Source organism: Tachysurus fulvidraco, chromosome 19 (genome assembly GCF_022655615.1).
Source record: "Tachysurus fulvidraco isolate hzauxx_2018 chromosome 19, HZAU_PFXX_2.0, whole genome shotgun sequence".
NCBI lineage: Eukaryota > Metazoa > Chordata > Actinopteri > Siluriformes > Bagridae > Tachysurus > Tachysurus fulvidraco.
The window spans coordinates 268,000-286,925 of NC_062536.1; the positions used below are offsets into that span (position 1 = coordinate 268,000).

Genomic DNA, 18,926 nt, shown 5'->3' on the forward strand with positions numbered 1-18,926 from the left:
TCCATCTCCTGTCCCCACCAGCGGCACAGGATGGCGACCCTCCTCTTGAGGTCCTCCCACCACTCGACCTGAGTGGTGTAGAGGGTCCTCATACGCCTCCACCCAGCGTAAAGGTGATGAAACAAGCCGCCAGACACCCCTTCCTCTGGTCCCCACCTCTGTCTTGATGCACCCGATCACCATGCAGTGATCGGTGCCCCAAAAGGGCCTAAGCGAGCACGACTGCACCCTTGCCCCCTCCGCCACAAACAGGAGGTCAAGCCGCGCAGCATCACCCCTAGAATTACACCAAGTATGTCCCAGGGCCTGCGGCTCGACCACCCTGTACACGTCCACCAGGCCTGCCCCCGTCATCACCTGGGCCAGCTCCCTCCCTCCCTCTACTTCTACATTGACGTTGAAATCCCCCCCTACCAATAGCAGCCTATTCGTGCAGAGGAGTGGCTCCAACAGGCGGAAAAACCCCCGCCGCTGCCCCCTCCTACACGGTGCATATACCCCTATCACCCTACACCTCACCCCCCGCCATGTGCAGTCCACACATAAAATCCTACCCGGTACCACTGATAACACATTTCCCACCTCCCATTCAAAAGACTTAAACAAAACCCCCACCCCATCACCCTCGATGACTCAATGACTACACCCTGGGAACTCGGTACAGGCTGTTCTGGCTTGTCCAGTAGAGTCTCCAGCTTTGGCTTGCTGGGATCAGTTGCCGCTTCTTCCTGTCCACTCGGATGAGGGTCATCCAGTGTTCTGAAGTCATCCACAAACAAGCTGGAAAAGGCACTCCTGCGTGAAGGGCAGTGCCGGAACAGGTGCTCCTGACTTCCACACAGACTGCAGGTCTTGTGTGCCCCACAGTCTGCAGCAACGTGGTCTCCTGCACCGCACAGGCGACACCTCTGCCCAGTGCAGTCCTCCTTCATGTGTCCCATTGCTCCACATCTCCGGCAGTACTGAGGCTGACCAGGGTAGTGAAGGAAGCCCCGGTGAGGACCAAGCGCGAAGCTACCCGGTGGGTGGAGCAGATGACCCGGGGCCGCGGGGTCCATCTTTAGTCGGACCAGGAACCTCCGCTTGCCATTCCAGATGCCAAACCGACCCCTCAAAGAAGAGAAAAGAAAAGAAAAGGAGGTTTTGTCTTTTTTTTAAAACCGTGTAATGGTGCACCTAGCCTGGATGTATTGCAATACCAGGGCGATGCTTGGAGTGGACGGAGCAAGCCCCTGTTCCGACTCCCAGCTCTAAAAATCCATTTAATATGTAGTCCTCATATAGAGGACGTATCAGATATTAAACTGATAAGAACAGATACTACACTTGATCTTAGCCAAAAGGCCGAGAAGCGATAACCCGTTATTCCCCCTGCCTGGCGGACAGGATGATTTTTTTTTTAAATCATTTTTTCACAATTTCAATTTACACTTCATGCACATGCATTGTGTCTTTAAAATACATTGTACATGTTATCTTTTAAATAACCCGTGTTACTAAAAATCACTCCAAATTAATTACTTGCTAAAAGCATAGTGCACATATAATAAATAAATAGATAAGTGAATAATAAATAACAGGGTGAAATAAAATAAACAAATTGTACTGAAATTGTTAAAAATATGATTTTCTCTAAAAGCAGCTATCCATATAAAAAGTCACCATGTATTTTGGCATTACTCCTGTGCAAGAGCGGGGCGAGTCCTTAAACACGTAGCCCTCACCTCGCTCCCCGAACTTGCCCCTGTCTCTGTCGCTTTCGCGGCTCAGCGGAGATCGTCTCCCCTTTGCCAGGCGCTCCTCCAGGTGATATTTGGGATGCGTTTCCTGGAACCAGGGCTTGTGGTGGTCAGGACCCCCCTGCATGGTGCCCCGGCCCTCTTCCTCCGGATGTCATCGCCCGGTACTCCTGCAGCATAGCTACTACCATCTTTCCAAGTGCGTGCAGGGGTACCGTAACATGCTTCCCCACCAGCAGGTTACGGGATGCCCAGATGGTGGCCTTCACACTGTTCAGGGTTAGCCAGAGCTTAACGAAATCTTTTGCCGGTAGCAGCTGGATCCTTCGGCTCACCCCTAGTACCGCTAGCCGGTACGCCAGTGGCTGGGTCTCCCCTATTAGCAGGCACGGGAATACAAGGGGGCCGGATTTGGCCCACAGGTCCGTTGCAGTGCTGCACTCCCAGAGGACGTGCCGTATGGTCTCCGGCTGGCCACATCCGGGACGTGGGCAGATAGGATTCTTTGCCATTCCCCGGGAGTGCATCACAGCCCTGGTTGGGAGGATCTCATGAGCCACCATCCACGCCAGATCCTTGTGCTCGTTCCGGAGAGCGGGATGGGCGGCGTTCCGCCAAACTTGCTTGGCCTCCTCCACGGAAAGGCCCGGAACTGGACTCACTGCTTCCCGGTCCTGCACACAAGAGACAATGCTCCTACTGACTGTTAAAACCGTGACATCCAAAGTGTCGAGATGAAATTTCGTTAAAAATTTTCTCATAAAATCATACTCTTTTGGCAGATATAAGGAAACAGGAGTTTTAAGATCAACTGGTAAAATCTTCAACCTCCTTAAGTATGACCCCATCCAGAACTTGACCATCGCTACCGTTTTGTTCTCTCCGGATGGGGCCGTGGCGTATCGAATGTGTAGGGCGGTCATCTTGCTCATTAAAAACAAGTGAGGGTCCGGTAAGCCTTTCCCGCCATTCTCCTTCTTTTTCTTCACTACCTCCCGCTTCAGTCTCTCCCACTTGGACCCCCACAGGAAGTAGAAGACCGCCCTTTCCAACTCTAGGAGGAAGAAGCGAGGTGGGCTAAAAACTGCACAGGTTAGTAAAAGCAAGGGTAAAATCACTGCTTTAAAAAACTAGCACTTTACCCTCATATGTGAGCTCCCTCAGTCCCCAAAACCCCATTCGTTGCCTGACTTTCCCTAACAAGTCCGTCCAGTTGTCACGTCCTCCTCCCTCCTCGTCAAATTTTTTTCTTTAACTGTCACGTCTAAGTGCTCAGTGTGTATTCCGTCCTTTGGTCCAAAGAGCTGGGCCTCGGATTTCCTCCTGTTCAATTTGGCCGCCGAAGCCCTGCCGAACCACTCCGTCAGATTGAGAGCTCTTTGGACCGATAAAACGTTTGAAGCTAAAATAGTGATGTCGTCCATGTACAATACACACTTCGCGGTCAGTCCACCTGGCAAGTCCAGTCCTTTGACCCAGCGGCCCCTTCTCAGAATCTGTGCAAGTGGCTCGATGCACACAACAAACAGGAGTGGAGATAAGGGACACCCCTGCCGGACGCCACAGTGTCCACAACTTCCACCGCTTCTGTCAAAAGCCCATTTACTAGGATTTTACTGTATATGTCACGATACAGCAGTCCCACCCAGGCTAAAAACCTCCCAGGAAATCCCATTTTTCTCAGTACCCTCCAAAGATACTGGTGCGAGACCCGATCAAAGGCTTTTTCAAAATCTAAATTTACAACTAGAAGCCGAATGTTTCTCTCTCTCGCAAAAGAGATGGCGTCCCGGATCAGCACTAAGCTGCCCGTGATCTTCCTCCCTTGCACTGCACAGGCTTGGTCCGGGTGGATCATGTCCTCAAAAACGGTCGACATACGGACAGCTAAAATTTTACTAAAAAGTTTACAATCAAAATGTAAAAGTTCCTAATGTCAGTCCTGTCGCCCTTTTTAAACAACAAGGAAACTATCCCTACTCTAAAACTGTCAGGAAGTCTGTCCAGATTTTCAAATTCTCTAAAAACACACCACAGGTCATGTGCTAAAATATCCCAAAAAGTCTCATAAAACTCGAGGGGGAGTCCGTCCAATCCCGGTGACTTCCCCCGTTTAAAAGCTTTTAAACTGTTCTGGAGTTCTAAAAGGGTAAAATCCTGGGATAAAAGCACGTTGTCTGAAACAGTTTTATCTAAAAAAGATAAAACCTCCCCCAAAGTGTCTTCCTGCACTTCCTTCTGACTAAAAAGATTTCTATAAAAGTCCTCCACCACCCTTAAAATTCCAGTTGTTGTGTCTTCTTGTTTTCCTTGTTCTTTTAATTTTGTAATAGCTTTTAAACTTGTTATTATTTTCTTAAAAAAGTACCGGGTACATTTTTCTCCTTCCTCTCGGTCTTTTTCTTTGCTTCTTAACATCACTCCTTTTGCTTTAACCTCGGATAAAACTGACATTTCCTTCTTGACCTCTTTTATTTCCTCACTAAAATCCATCCCATCATTTAAAAGATTAAAATACCTCTGTAAGCGCCTTTGCAGCCCCATCATGTATCTCTTTTCCTTATTCTTTTTTTCCTTTCCTACCCTCCTAAAATACTGTCCAGTCCTTTCTTTTACCATGTCCCACCACCGTGCACGTGAGTCATAACAGTCCTGGAGGGTCTGCCATTGGCTGTACTGCTCTCTGTATTCCTGGACAATATCCTCATCCTGCAACAGAGAGCAGTTCAGCTTCCACAGCCCTCCCCCTACAGTCACTCGAGTGGATAGTGAAAAGGTGCAAGACAGCATAGCGTGATCAGAAAAGAAAAGCGGAGTTAATGTAGCATCGGTCGGCAGGCAGTCACGTATAAAAACATAGTCGATTCGAGAGGCTCTGGTGCCATCACCACTAAACCAGGTGAAGCCCTCCTCTCTGGGATGCACCGATTTAAAAGCGTCGACTAATCTAATATCTCTAACCAAACCCTGCAATAAAACCGATGTTTTGTCTACTTTAAATTCTACACTCGCTGTTTTCCTATTTGACTTACTTAAAATACAGTTAAAATCCCCTGCAAAAACTAGGGGAATCCTACCTAACATGTGGGGCTGCAGGTCCTCTAAAAGCTCGTACCTACTGTTTTTATCTGTAAAACCGTAAATATTGAGTACATTAAAATCACTGCCTAAAAAGGTCAAATTAGCTATGAGCGCCCGCCCAGCTCTCACCACCGTGCTGCCCTTCACCAAAATGTGCGGGTTTTTAATTAAAATAGCCACCCCGTCTGACCTGTTAAAATTCGAACCGCTCCAAAGGGAGGGGCCGGCAGTCCACATCTGTTCCCATTTGGTGTACTCTTTCATAAAAGACAAGGAGCACTCCTGCAGAAGAAACAAATCAGACTGCAGAGTGCTCAGCAGGGAAAAAATACTCTGTGCTCTAGACAGAGCTCTCACACTTCTCACATTAATTGTAAAGATCGTAAGAGCCATGAGCAGTATGGTTTTTAAAAGGGTACCCAACATTAGGACCAATTTACAGAGGTAAAAAAATTAAAACATTAACCAATCACGTGTGATACTTCCTCCTCCTTTACCCCATAGGGACTGGAATCAGGGAAGGAGGGGAATTCTGCTGCCAGGTCCCTCAAGCTATTGCCTTGTGGCACCTGGGGCGTTGATGTTTTAAGCTCTACATGCAAAAAGGAAACCTCATTGGGGCTTGCAGAGGGCCACAACCTGTCTAGGTCCTCAGAAGAGGACCCAGTCAAGTTCTGTGCTGCCCTCTGCTTCTTTTCTACCATTTCTGGCAGAGGAGATGCCGCGATCCTTTTGCAGGCTTGAGCATTGGGGAGTGAGATTTCCACGTCACTACCCCCGGAGGCCACACTTACCTCCGGCACTGTCTCCAGAGTTTCATCCGAAAAGGATAACCTCTCCATATTCACTTTTTCAAGCTGCACAGAGGGTGTGGCCTCCCTCTCTGCTCTATTCTGTTCCACTGGCTCCGCCTCTTTGTTCCCGCCCTCCGGCTCCTGGCCAGTCCCTGAGGTTGACTGGGAGTTTGAATTTCCCGCCAAAACCTCAGGGACCGCCTCCTTCTCCACATCAGGAGCCTCATGCTGAGCAGCCATTTTGTTGGCCTTCAGCTTGTTGGCAAAAGACTTAGGACAATCTCTGTAGAAATGGTTATGCTCACCACAAAGATTGCACTTTCTGCCATTGACACATTCTTCAAAAGAATGACCAATTTCTTTGCACTTCCCACAGACGATTTCTGTACACGCCTCGGCTAAGTGGCCCACTTTGCCGCATTCCCGGCATAGTTTAGGCATGCCTTGATAATAAATGTAGCCTCTGTTCTCACCCAGCACTATCATTGATGGCAAATGTCTCAGGCCCTGGAAACAACTTGGGTCTTACCATTGTTTAATAGAAACACGCCAAGCACAATTCCAGATGCCGTCCACATCCAGCACTTTCATAGGTGGGCCTCGAACCGTGCAAAATCTAGCCAGCCAAAAACAAATGTCTTCACCAGACACTGTTTCATTGAACATCCTGACCACTACAACTTTGTTGGAGCTATCAGACAGTTTCTCAACAGTGAACATGGAAAACTGGTCCCGAGCATTTTCAAATCTACACCAGAAATCATTTATCAGAGAAGCAGAGCGGACACACGTCAAAACCCTTGTTCTGAGGCAGAGCCAGTATACGGATCAAATCCTGTGGGGGGAAACCGAAAATCTTTTGAATAAACTTCCTGGAGAAGTCAAGGTGTGACACCTCCAGGAGCTTACCATTTAATTCTTTAAGAAGAAAACGCACGCTGTGGTGCCTCCGCATGCTGGCACGAGCAGCCGACATGGTGGAGACACCAACAGCAAAACAAATGTAAAAACAACCAACAAGCTAAAACAAGCTAAAAACAGTAATAAAAAACAATAATAAGGAATAAATAAATAAATAAATAAAGGCAATTTAAAACAACTATAAATACTAAATAATTTACAAAAGAAATAAAATTTCACCTACCTTCAACCAAATACAAAACAAAAACAAAACAATATACTCTCTAAAGGTTTGAGAAAAGCCACAATAAAAGGCCAGACCCAAACTCTAAGCGAGAGCAATCGCAGTCTCCAGCCCCTGAACACTGTAATCCCAAACAGTTGTACTAGCTCATAACTAATAAGGTGATAACACTCACATGTCGTTATGCAGTTGACCAAACTATAAAGTGTTGAGCTCTGTTAAGATTTATGCCACTTTAATTGAATAGGGCTCAATATTTTATAGATAATTTCTGTGGAACGCTCAAAAATTTTAGGAACCATACAATAGCGTCCTGACGTTATTGATGTCATGACATTATTGACGTCATGACGTTCTGGTGGGTGGGTCTTATCGCTCCCTCAGGAAAAATGGAGTCAGCCATCTTGAATTTGCCCTGATGCGGGAAAGTTTTTACCAGCACGTGTTGATGTGTAACACAGTTTAATTTGTTTTAATCTGTTTAATCCCCCCCCCCCCCGATTCAAACCACCACTACCTTAGTTATTTTCATTAGTCTTATTGCCCTCGTTTTCTTAAGCGCCGTCTTATCATCAGCCCTGATTTGGTAAGTAACTCAAACGTTTTTTATTTATTGAATTTCGATAAATAGTCTTACATTTTGAACTGGGAATACATTTGGTCAATGTGCACAGTGAATATATATTGTAAATAGTTTACAAATCAATTGTAACATTTTAAGTAATTGTAACTTTAGAAGTTTTGAACTACATTTCCCATAATGCATGTTTGCCCGTCAACATGTTTGCCAGTTGAGGTTAGTTTGAACTTTCTGGCAGACAGATAACAACAGCATAACGTTATACCAGCTTCCCGGTTATTGTTTTCGCTGTTCGCCGTTATATGTGCGTACTTTGAGTATACTTATTTCAATAAGTGTCCGCGTTACACCGTCAATATTTTACGTTGTCAAGCTGTCTGAATGTGTGTGCTATCGTGAAACGAACAATAATAAACAACATAATGTGAGTGTGTTGTTATGATGCTAACCAGGCACGTGTTTGTGTTTCTTCGTAGGCATAAGTGTGTGGCTTTGAGATCATCTCGAAATTTTTTTAACAGTTCAGGTAGGATGTATTATGAAATAGAGTAATTAACAATTGGTTTTATTTTATGTGTTTTCACAGTCGTTCTTTTGCTATTTATTTAAATGTTTTTATCTCAGCTGTGGGATCCACAGTTGATCACTTGAACCCTTTATTAATACTTTGTTAAAAGAACAACAGAAATAGCAGATCTATAAGCACACAACTTTGATGCTTTGCTTGTTAATAACTAACTTGCTCATCTTTTAATGTTTTAAATTTTACTAACATTTTAATTTTTACTATAATTCGTGTACAATTAATGTTTTTGATAGGTTTGGAAACTTTTTTTCTGTATATTCACTTTTTAAATTTCATTTATTATTGTTTTATTTTAAAATGTATTTGAACATTAACAAATCATCTTTGTGTGCATGTTGTGTACAGGTATCGGACTACAAAGAGTGCTACAGAGAGTCAGCGTTTCACCATCAGACAGGTGCCAACAGGTGAGTTTTGTAAATTGTGTAGTAACAAAAGATTTTCACCCTGAATCTTTCACAATGTTTTTAAGTTTTTTGCAGCAGAACAGACTTAATCAAATTACAGATGTGTTGTCAACTGGTTGGCATAATCATTTTCTCCCTCATTCAAAATTTTACAACACATTTTAACTTTTTTGCCAAAAGTGCAAATCAGGGCTGAAATTGTTTAGACTTTAATTGAAAATATTTACATTGCAGGCTGAAGTTGGCCTAATGGAGTGGAAGTGCAAGTTGTGTTCTGAAACTTCAAATACCCGGGGAAAATTATTTTGGCACTATACTGTACTGCATAGCCAATATTAAAGAGTGTCCCCCCTGCAATGTCTCTCTGACAGTTGCATTTGTACTTTTCCATCATTTGAAGCGATGAAAGCTCATCTGTCAAGATCTCATAATGATTCACGTAGAGTTGACACAACTGAAGGAGCATGCAGTTTTTTTACATGTGCTTTGTGTAACGTAAAACAGCCATTTTCTGAGGAAATTCTATTTGGTCATTTGAGAAGTCATTTACGAAGTCATGAGATGGTAGAATGCCCATTCAAGAACTGCAATTACAGAACAAATAGCTACTCAGCATTTAATGCACATAAAAGTAGAAAACATGGTGGTGATTCCGACTTTGGTGAATGTGTTGTATTGGCAGACAATGATAGTGCCCCAGTTGTAGTTGCAGCAGAAAGTCTTGGGGAACCTGCTGAAAGTCACAGTGCAGGGTCTGCGGACACGTTTGATCTCGATGAGGTAAACAGTCAGTGTGACACAGACACTTTAAGAGTCCAGTTGCACCAAAACTTGGCATCATTATTCCTAAAGATGCATTCTATTCTTCATGTATCTGACATGGCATCTCAGGAAATAGTGGAACATTTGACTCAATTATTTTCCTTGTCCCAACCGATACTCAAACATGACATTAGAGATGTCTTACAGAGTCATGGCATCACTGTCAGTGAAACACTTCTAAATGAGGTTGTCAGGACTGTTATGGACAGTAATGTTATTGTCAGTGCCACAGCTAAGGGGAAGCAGTTATCCTCAACAAAGAGAAGGAAAACCTTCATCGAAAATAATTACCCTGTGGTAAAGCCTGTACAGTATCTGCTACAGCCAGGACACACAGCAGTGCATGTTCCCATTCTTGAGATGATACAAAAAATCCTCAATCCTACAGATATTCTGGACAAAATTAAAGAAACAAAAGTGGCACAAAACAGTCATTATGTAAGCAACCAAGATGGTTTGTACTTCAAAGAGAACACATTCTTGTCTTCAGATCAGTTAAAGATAACACTCATTTTGTACATTGATGATTTGGAAATAGCCAATCCACTTGGCACATCACGCAAAATACACAAAATCTGTTCAGTTTACTGGATGCTTGCTGATCTTCCCAGTAAATACCGATCAGCCCTGCATGTAATTCAGCTTGCAGCTTTATGTAAAGTGGTTGACATACAGACATTTGGCTATGAAAAAGCACTTGGTCCTTTGTTGCGAGACCTCCACACCCTTGAACAAGATGGGGTATTCATTGAGTCTATTGGTAAGGTAGTTCAAGGAACAGTCATGTGTGTGGTGTCCGACAATCTTGCAGGTCGATTTGGCAGGCTTTTCAAAGTCTTTTAGAGCAGAATATTTTTGCAGATTCTGCACAGCAACACAAGCTAAACTTCAGACTCATGAGGTTGCAAGTGGTGAGTTCAGTCTTAGGACAAAAGACAGCCATAATAGTGATGTGTATGCTGTAATGCATGGGGATAGTCAGAGTCAGAATGGTGTTCAGGCAGATTGTGTCCTGAGCCAGCATCTAGAGCATTTTCATACCGTAACTGGCTTTCCACCTGATGCCCTCCACGATCTTTTTGAGGGAATTGTGCCTGTAGAGCTTGTGCTGTGTATCGGAGAGATGATCCGTCGTGAATACTTCACCCTTGAATATTTGAACGAGAGAATTCTATCATTTCCATACCAGCACACAGACAAGGTTGACAAACCTCATAAAATACCACAGACCTTTGCTGTAAAGAAAAGCATTGGTGGTAATGGCCATGAAAATGCCACATTGCTTAGACTGCTCCCTTTGATTATTGGGAATGCAGTTCCTGAAGAGGATGGGGCATGGACTGTGATTATGGACTTAAAAGAGGTAGTAGAGTTATCACTGTGCTCAGAATTCACAGAGGAGTCCATCCAGTATTTACAGTCCAAGATACAGGATCATAGAGAGATGCTGAAAGAAGCCTTTCCAGATTTCAAACTCCGTCCTAAGCATCACTACATTGAACACTATCCTGACCTTGTACGCCGACAATGAGGTTTGAGGGTAAACACCGTTTTTTCAAGAGAGTTGTACACGACACACAAAACTTTAAAAATGTGTTAAAAACACTTGCAGACAGGCATCAATACATGGTAGCATACCATCTCAGTGCCTCAGGATTCTTCAAACCTCACCAGCAGACATCAAATGTCTCTTCTGTACTGGTATCAATGCTTCCAAATGTTGCCAAGACATACATTGAACAAATAACAGCAAGCAGTGTTATTCACAGCACAGCAAAGGTCTGCATTGATGGAACGGATTATGATGTAGGAATGTTTTTGTCTGTGGGACAAGAGAGTGGACTGCCTAATTACTGTAGAATTGAACAGGTTCTCCTGGTTAACAGTAGTGTTGTCTTTCTTTGCCAAGAGCACAAATCATACTACATTGAACACCTGAGATCTTACGAACTTTTCCCAAACAATCTGGCTGTTCACACCCCATCAGAGCTAAATGACAAAACACCTCTCTGTGCTTACAACATAGATGGTAGATTGCTCTTGACACCCAAACATTTCATATTATTAAAATGAAGATTTGTTGAAGCAGGTAAACAGATGAACTAGGGCTGCACGATAAATTGCACGCGATTGTCAGGCACATCTCATCAGTAAAGCCGGTTCCTTGATTAGTAATAAATCGTCATCAGCTGCTTTCAGATGGAGTGGCATTTACTACACACAGCCGTAGTTCACTGAGAAGCAGGGAAACTCTTGAGTTATCCATTCCAGAGGGAAACCTTAACCCAGGACCAGCTCCTCTGCCTCTGTTGGACGTGGTGGAGATGAGCAAAACTTCTTGTTCATCTACTCAGCAGGATGTTAGGACACAGATGTGTGTTAAACAGCATCTGTTTGTGGTAAAAATTGCTAGAAGTTAAATTATCCACTGAATAAACTTTTACTTTGTTTAATATGTGAAATAAAAACAAAGTGAAGAGCTATCTTGAGACTGTTTTTATATTTCATTTTGAGACGATTTAAATTAAATAAAATAAAACATTGAACAACATTCAACCACTCCCTCAAAGGCTAATATAAAAGTGACGTTAAATTCAAAATGAAAAGACAACTGCATTTAAAACTCAGTGATTTGTCTGTGTCAGTGATTTTTATTACAGTTGCAGCCAGAAAATGTCTGCTGCCTGTTTTCTCCCGTTGCCATGGTGAATCAAGTATTGGAGCTCCATTGATGATTGCTTTTTACTAGTCGTCAGGCAGGAGCTCAACTCAGAGTTAACATACTCAGAGTTGACTTATCTAACTCAGATCAGCTGTTCTGGAACTGAAAACTCAGTTTCACTTCACAGGGTAAGTCAACTCAGAGTTCAGGGTTAGGCTCAGAATTTGTTGAACCTCCTTTCTGGAATACTCCCAGGACCTGTTTATAAAGTTTACTTGAGTTGTTATTCTGCAAACTGACATGTAGAAATTACAAAAAAAAAAATAGTTTAAACATGTACGTTAGTTGCAGTCAAAGTGCTAAGTGACAGTAATGTCTAGACATCATTAGCATGATTTGTATCCTTGAGGGGCTGAACTCATTCTTGTCTTATTTGTGTTTTATAGTCAGCAGATGGTCCAGACCTCACTGATACTCCGGTGGCTCTCCTGACAGTCGTCACGAATGACCCTACTGATGCGGCCTTCTTCAGCCCTGAGAGCATCTGTATTGTCGTGGAGGATGAAGTACTTGTGAGTGGTCCCACAAATCTGGCTGACTCATTTCTTCTGCTCTTTGGGTACATCTATGCACTAGACCTACAGTATCCAAAAAATCTCGAGCTAACCTTCACATTTATCCAAAAAGTTATCATGTGTCTTGAGGACAACAAACCACTGAAAGGGCATCTACTGACACTGAAGAATGATTTGTTCAATGAATGAATCACTCAGAATGGATTATCCTTCCTCTTGTAAATGTAATTGCCTGTTCTATCTCATATTTATGATGACACTGTTTGCCTGTTCTACCTCGGATTAACAGTAAAATGTAACACTGTTTGCCTGTTCTACCTCGGATTAACAGTAAAATGTAACACTGTTTGCCTGTTCTACCTCGGATTAACAGTAAAATGTAACACTGTTTGCCTGTTCTACCTCGGATTAACAGTAAAATGTAACACTGTTTGCCTGTTCTACCTCGGATTAACAGTAAAATGTAACACTGTTTGCCTGTTCTACCTCGGATTAACAGTAAAATGTAACACTGTTTACCTGTTCTAGCTCAGATTTAATACATTTGTTTTAATTTCTCTCAAGCACTTTGTTTTGAATAATCCATTTTGATTTGTGACTTTTAAAAAGCACATTGTGTTTAATAAAAAAATTGTTAAATTGTCACTTTAGTGTTTTCTAATATTACTAGATGATTATAACTGTGTAGTGGGCCGACATCAGTATTTCAGTTTAGAATTAATTTTGAGTGCATGTCCCAAATTGAGCTGAAGAATATTTAAAATTTTGAGTGTACTTACCACATTATGAGTTGAGGAATATTTAAAATTTTTAGTGTATTTCCCACATTTTATGAGTTGAGGAATATTTAAAATTTTGAGTGTATTTCCCACATTTTATGAGTTGAGGAATATTTAAAATTTTGAGTGAATTTCTTCCTAGTTATAAGTTGAGGAATATTAATATTTATAAGATAACATTGAGATAATTTAAGGCAACTAAACATGTAATTTTTGTTTTATCTAAACTTAAAACATTTAAAAATATCACTAAAATATTTTTGTGTAATCTGTTACAAAATAATTTTTGAGTTCTGTGAACTTATTAGGGTTTACAGTGAACTTAGCCAAAAGGCCGAGAAGCGATAACCCGTTATTCCCCCTGCCTGGCGGACAGCTAGCTGCCAGATGCTAGCAGACAAATGGTAGGTGATAAGTAGGCCTACTCTTCAAAGCGCTTTGATCTGATATTACAAGCCCTTATAGCCTTGCAACTGCAAAGCCCACAAAAATATGTTGAACTCATCAACGTTCCTCTCCACGGAAATCTTTAGTAAAAGGCAAAAGATTTGTGCGTGAATGAAGAGAAACCCGAGCTACTAAAGAAGGCTGAGCAGGCCCTGGATTGCCAAATCGGAGGTGAACAAAGCAGGATTAGGGTAAGTTCCACCCATTGTCACTATTGAAGCCAGTGTAAAGTCTTGCATTTGGATAGAAAAGGGGTGGGGACACAGTCGATGAGAAACAGCTGAAAGTTATGAGCACATTTTGCAGATTAGAGGTTTGGGGCAGGTTCAAGTAAAAGAAAAGAATAGAAAAGAAAAGGAAAGAAAAGGAGGTTTTGTCTGTTTTTAAAACGTGTAATGGTGCACCAAGCCTGGATGTACTGCAATACCAGGGCGATGCGTGGAGCGGACGGAGCAAGCCCCTGTTCCGACTCCCAGCTCTAAAAATCCATTTAATATGTAGTCCTCATATAGAGGACGTATCAGATATTAAACTGATAAGAACAGATTTTTTTTTTTTATTAAACCAGTACAGTCGGTCCATTACATGCACATCAAAAGAACCACAGACCAAACCCCCACTAATCCCAATATCACCAGACTCTTCAAAGTAAATCGATCATGAATTAGTCAAAACAAAAAAGAAACATAAAACAAATATTTCATCATCCCAAACACCAAAAGGGCAAAACAAACTGAATCCATCAAACCACTACAAGGGCAGGAAGAAACAAAAAACAAAAAAAAACAATTACAAGCATCAAAAATACAATAGACAAAGAAAATATCACTCAACCCCCCCCCCACACACACACACACACACACTACTGCACTTGCCCCCCAGGCCACCAAGGTGCCCCCACAACTGTCGTCCCTGCAAAACCTCCCCCCTCCGCACCTCCCACTCCTACTCTTACAAACCCTTCCCTCCTTACACCTTCCCCTCGAAGCTCCCTCACCTTCCCGAGCCTGGCCCAGAAAACCTGGAACAAGTTGTCCTGGCGGACACGTGGAGCGAGGGTTCGGATGCACTTGCATCGTGCGCCCCACAACACGCACTTCGCCACCGAGACGGCTTGCCACAGAGGCTTCGCCATCTCCGGTCCCATGCGCTTTAATCAACTGCCGTACAGCACGAGGTCACGGTTTATGTCCGCTCCCCCTTCGGCAGACCACCACTCCGAGACTCTTCTCCAAAATCGTGCCACGATGGGACACGACCACAGGGCGTGCTCCACCGTCTCCTCGCCCCCGCATCCGACAGAACACAGGGGAGTGCGGCTTATGCCATGACGGTAGAGCCGTTCCCTGACCAGAAGACGTCCCAGAGCCCCCAGCCAGTGCAGGTCTTTGCTGGCTTCGTCCAACCAGGTAGGCTGCAAAGCAGCCCACTCGACCCCCCGGCACTCGGGGATGGGTCTCGCCCGACTGTGCCGCCCAGCAGTCCCTCCAACGTCGGTACAGCTTCCGGTGGTCCCTCACAATGCCGTCCACCAGACACCAGGGCTGGCCGCGAATGAACTCGGCCGCCTTCTGGTAGTGCCACGGGCGGTCGGTCGACCACGCCGAGGTCCCCCTCCAGGGGATCACCGTCCTCAAAGCAAAGCCGATCCAGAACTTCGCGAACAGTAAAGCCATGTGGCCCTCTGCCCCCCCCCCCCCCCCACCAGCTTGGCTAGGAAGGCCACATACATCGCCATGATCCCAAGGAGGATGCACATAACGCCCCTTCCCCCTTTATCCCGCTCCGCGCACATCGTCGTGCGGGCAACCTGCTCGCACCTCCCCCCCCCAAATGAATGTGAACAGGGCGCGCTCCAGGCTCCTCTTGCCCCAGCTTTCGGCCCAACTTGCGCAGGGCGATGTCCCAGTTCTTTTGGGCGCTGTCCTTTCTCCAGAAGACAACACCCAAAACCTTGAGGCCATCCTGGCACAGTGAGAACCCCCCTGGGACGTCGGATCTCCCAGCCCACGCCCCTGCGTACAGGACCGCGGACTTTCCGCGGCTGATGCGTGCCCCTGTGGCCTCGGAAAAGGCCTCCAGGACCCGCCTCACCGCAGCGAAGTCCTCGTCCCGGCCAAGGAACAAAGTCGCGTCTTCAGCATAGACCAACACCTTGGCCCTTATCCCAGCCGCCCCGGGGACGTGCAGACCCTGGAACGTCGGCTCTCTCCTCAACCGCTCCGCCAACGGCTCTAGGTACAAGACATAAAGCAGAGGCGACAGCGGGCAACCCTGTCTCACCCCTCCACGCTGCTCTATCAGTCCCGAACAGTGCCCGTTCACGATCGCACGGCTGACCGCACCTGCATACAGCAGTCGGACCATGGCTACGAAGCCTGGACCAAAGCCCATCCGCTCCAACAGTGCGAAGAGAAACGTGTGCGAAACATGATCAAAAGCTTTTTCCTGGTCCAGACCAAGCAACGCCAATGTTACCTGCCGTTGCTCAGCCCATGCCAAGGTGTCCCTGATCAATGCCAAGTTCATACCATACATCCTCCCGGGCACCCCACAGGTCTGATCGGGGTGAACCACCTGGGCCATCACCTCTCTCAGTCGAAGAACCAGTACCTTGGCCAGGATCTTATAATCAGCCGTCAACAGTGTTATCGGCCTCCAATTGGCCAAGTCGGTTCTGTCACCCTTCTTATGCAAGAGAGTGATGTACCCTACCAACGCTGAAGGAGGTAGAGTGCCACTCCCTACGGCTTCCCTGTAAACGGCCAGCAGATCAGTACCCACCAGAGGCCAGAAAGTTCGATACCATTCTGCCGGTAAGCCGTCTCCGCCTGGAGCTACGCCAGTCTTCAGGGAAAGCATGGCCTTCTCCACCACCTCTAGGGAGATCTCTTTCTCCAGGACCAATGTGCAATCCTCCGGCACCCTGCCGGCGACTGCGTCCAAAAAGGCCGCCGCACCACCGTCCTTAGTCTCTTTCTCGCTGAAGAGATCGGCATAGAAGGACCTAGCCACTTCTAGCATCTCTTCAGTCGAGGTCACAGTACGAGGGCCCTGCTTCAGGCCCTCAATGTGCGCCCTGCGCTGGCGGCTTCTCACGGTCCTAAAAAAGTAACGCATTGGGCACTCGTCTTGCTCAAGCGCCTCCCTGCCGGCCTGGATGGTGCCCAGGAGCGGCTCCAACAGGCGGAAAAAAACCCTCCTCTGCCCCACCCTACACCGGGCGTAGACGGCTATGGCTCGGAACCTCAAACCCCTCCCCATGCTGTCCACGCACAAAAACCTCCCCGGCACAACAGAAACTATGGCCTCAATCGACCAATCGAAAGAATTGAAAAGGACCCCCACCCCGTCCCCCCCTACCATCCCCGATCCCCCAAGCTGATGGCCCCCACTCCCACCCCTTAGAAAACAGCACCCCCTCAGCCTCTGAACACAAATGACATTCCTGTAAAAAAAGTAAATCAAAGGAAACAGAACTCAAACTCAAAAAAGTGGCAGCCCTTTTCACGGGCTGCTTTATTCCCCGCACATTGAGTGTCGCCACCCGCAGCATCCCAAATGGTTATATAAGAAAGCACACAAACACACCAAAACATTTCCCCAAAACTCCACAAAAGACTCCTCAACATTGCAAGTCCCACACAAAATGTCCCTAGCTACCCTCCTCTGCCTTCTCAGACAGATCCCGCCCCTTCCCTGTAGTCCCTCTTTCCTTCCCTGCCTGGACTTGAGTCCACCCTTCCTCCTCTATGCCCACCACCCCATGGTTCACACCCGGCCCATCAGTCCCACAATGGGTGGGACGCTTCCCTCCCCCCTGGTCCTCCTCACCTTCACTCTCTCCTGTCCCAGTCTCTTCCACAGCACATAGTTCAAACTCCCGGTTGTCCTCAAACCGGGATCTCTTTTGCCCCCTCTCCATCGCTGCTGCCGACCGTTTCTCTGGGTCACTGACGGAGGATCCGGCCTCTTCCACCATCGGCTGCTCCTGACCGAGGTCGGGCTCTTTCAGATCGTCCAAGAACACCGTGGTGGCCCAAGCCGGTTGGGCCGGGCCCGGGGACGCCTCTAGATCGTCCAGGGCTTCCGCCCAGCTGACGGAACTCTCCACCACCTGAGAGCGACTGACTGCCCCCTCTGTCTCCCGTCCCTGTAGCACATCCGCCACCGGTTCCCTGACTGCTACTGCCGGTTGGCTCACCGCCTGCACCACCTCCTCTTCTTCCTGCCTCCCATCATCGGGCCCTCCCATCATCGGGCCCTCCCATCGCTATGAAGTCCTCTGAGAAGAGGCTAGCAAACGTCCGCTGCCGAGATGGATACTGGCGGTAGAGGTGCTGCTCGCTGCCACATAGGCTGCAGGTCTTTGGGGCACAGCACTCCACGGTCATGTGGTCGGCAGATCCGCATGTGCGGCACCGTCCGCCAGTACACGCCTCCTTCGTGTGACCCAGGGCCCCGCACCGCCGGCAGTAGAGGGGCTGACCAGGGTATTGTAGGAAGATAGCGAAACTGCCACGGATCTTCTCCCCTGCGGATACCGACAAGCAGTACCTGCTGAGGAAGGCTCTGATGTCCTCATCCGCCACGAAAGGATTGTACATGTGGACAATCAGCGACACCTCGTCCATGGCAACAAGCGGCACCAGGCGCAGACCACGAATCGCCTGGAGCACTGGTCAAAGAAAGCAGAGCAGTCGGAAAACGCAGCGAAAGTGACATCCTGGAAACCAGAAGCCGAAAAATCCTGGAGGCACAGAACCATGGACGGCAGAATCCGGAGAAATCCCGGAGCACACGAAGCAGAATCCAATCCCAGCCGAAGCATTTATTAACCTCCGATGGTGCATCAGGCTGAAGCTCCACCCTCACCGTATGCCGAAGCCGCACCAAAGGGGTCGGCCGTTTTGAACACTCTCCTGACATGGCCTAAGATACTACACTTGATCTTAGCCAAAAGGCCGAGAAGCAATAACCCGTTATTCCCCCTGCCTGGCGGACAGCTAGCTGCCAGATGCTAGCAGACAAATGGTAGGTGATAAGTAGGCCTACTCTTCAAAGCGCTTTGATCTGATATTACAACCCCTTATAGCCTTGCAACTGCAAAGCCCACAAAAATATGTTGAACTCATCAACGTTCCTCTCCACGGAAATCTTTAATAAAAGGCGAAAGATTTGTGCGTGAATGAAGAGAAACCCGAGCTACTAAAGAAGGCTGAGCAGGCCCTGGATTGCCGTATCGGAGCTGAACACAGCAGGATTAGGGTAAGTTCCACCCATTGTCACTATTGAAGCCAGTGTAAAGTC

At 46.3% G+C, this 18,926-nt stretch overlaps 1 protein-coding gene, 3 non-coding genes and 2 pseudogenes across 4 annotated transcripts; all 6 read right to left on the reverse strand.

Annotated features, from left to right (window-relative positions):
• Window positions 1-1,165: 1,165 nt before the first annotated feature.
• LOC113658830 lies at window positions 1,166-1,356 on the reverse strand. The gene has a single exon (XR_003444471.1). It is a non-coding gene; the product is annotated as a U2 spliceosomal RNA (small nuclear RNA).
• Window positions 1,357-1,664: 308 nt separating this feature from the next.
• LOC125139647 (transposon TX1 uncharacterized 149 kDa protein) lies at window positions 1,665-5,213 on the reverse strand. The gene is given in 5 exon segments (XM_047804311.1): window positions 1,665-2,866; window positions 2,868-2,986; window positions 2,989-3,307; window positions 3,310-3,665; window positions 3,668-5,213. Coding segments are annotated over 5 exon segments (3,357 nt in total). The 3' UTR covers window positions 1,665-1,849.
• Window positions 5,214-13,632: 8,419 nt separating this feature from the next.
• Window positions 13,633-13,747, reverse strand: LOC113658834. The gene has a single exon (XR_003444472.2). It is a non-coding gene; the product is annotated as a U5 spliceosomal RNA (small nuclear RNA).
• Window positions 13,748-14,009: 262 nt separating this feature from the next.
• LOC113658831 lies at window positions 14,010-14,185 on the reverse strand (annotated as a pseudogene).
• Window positions 14,186-18,511: 4,326 nt separating this feature from the next.
• LOC113658833 lies at window positions 18,512-18,592 on the reverse strand (annotated as a pseudogene).
• Window positions 18,593-18,709: 117 nt separating this feature from the next.
• LOC113658836 lies at window positions 18,710-18,824 on the reverse strand. Its single transcript, XR_003444474.2, has one exon. It is a non-coding gene; the product is annotated as a U5 spliceosomal RNA (small nuclear RNA).
• Between the last annotated feature and the right edge of the window lie 102 nt (window positions 18,825-18,926).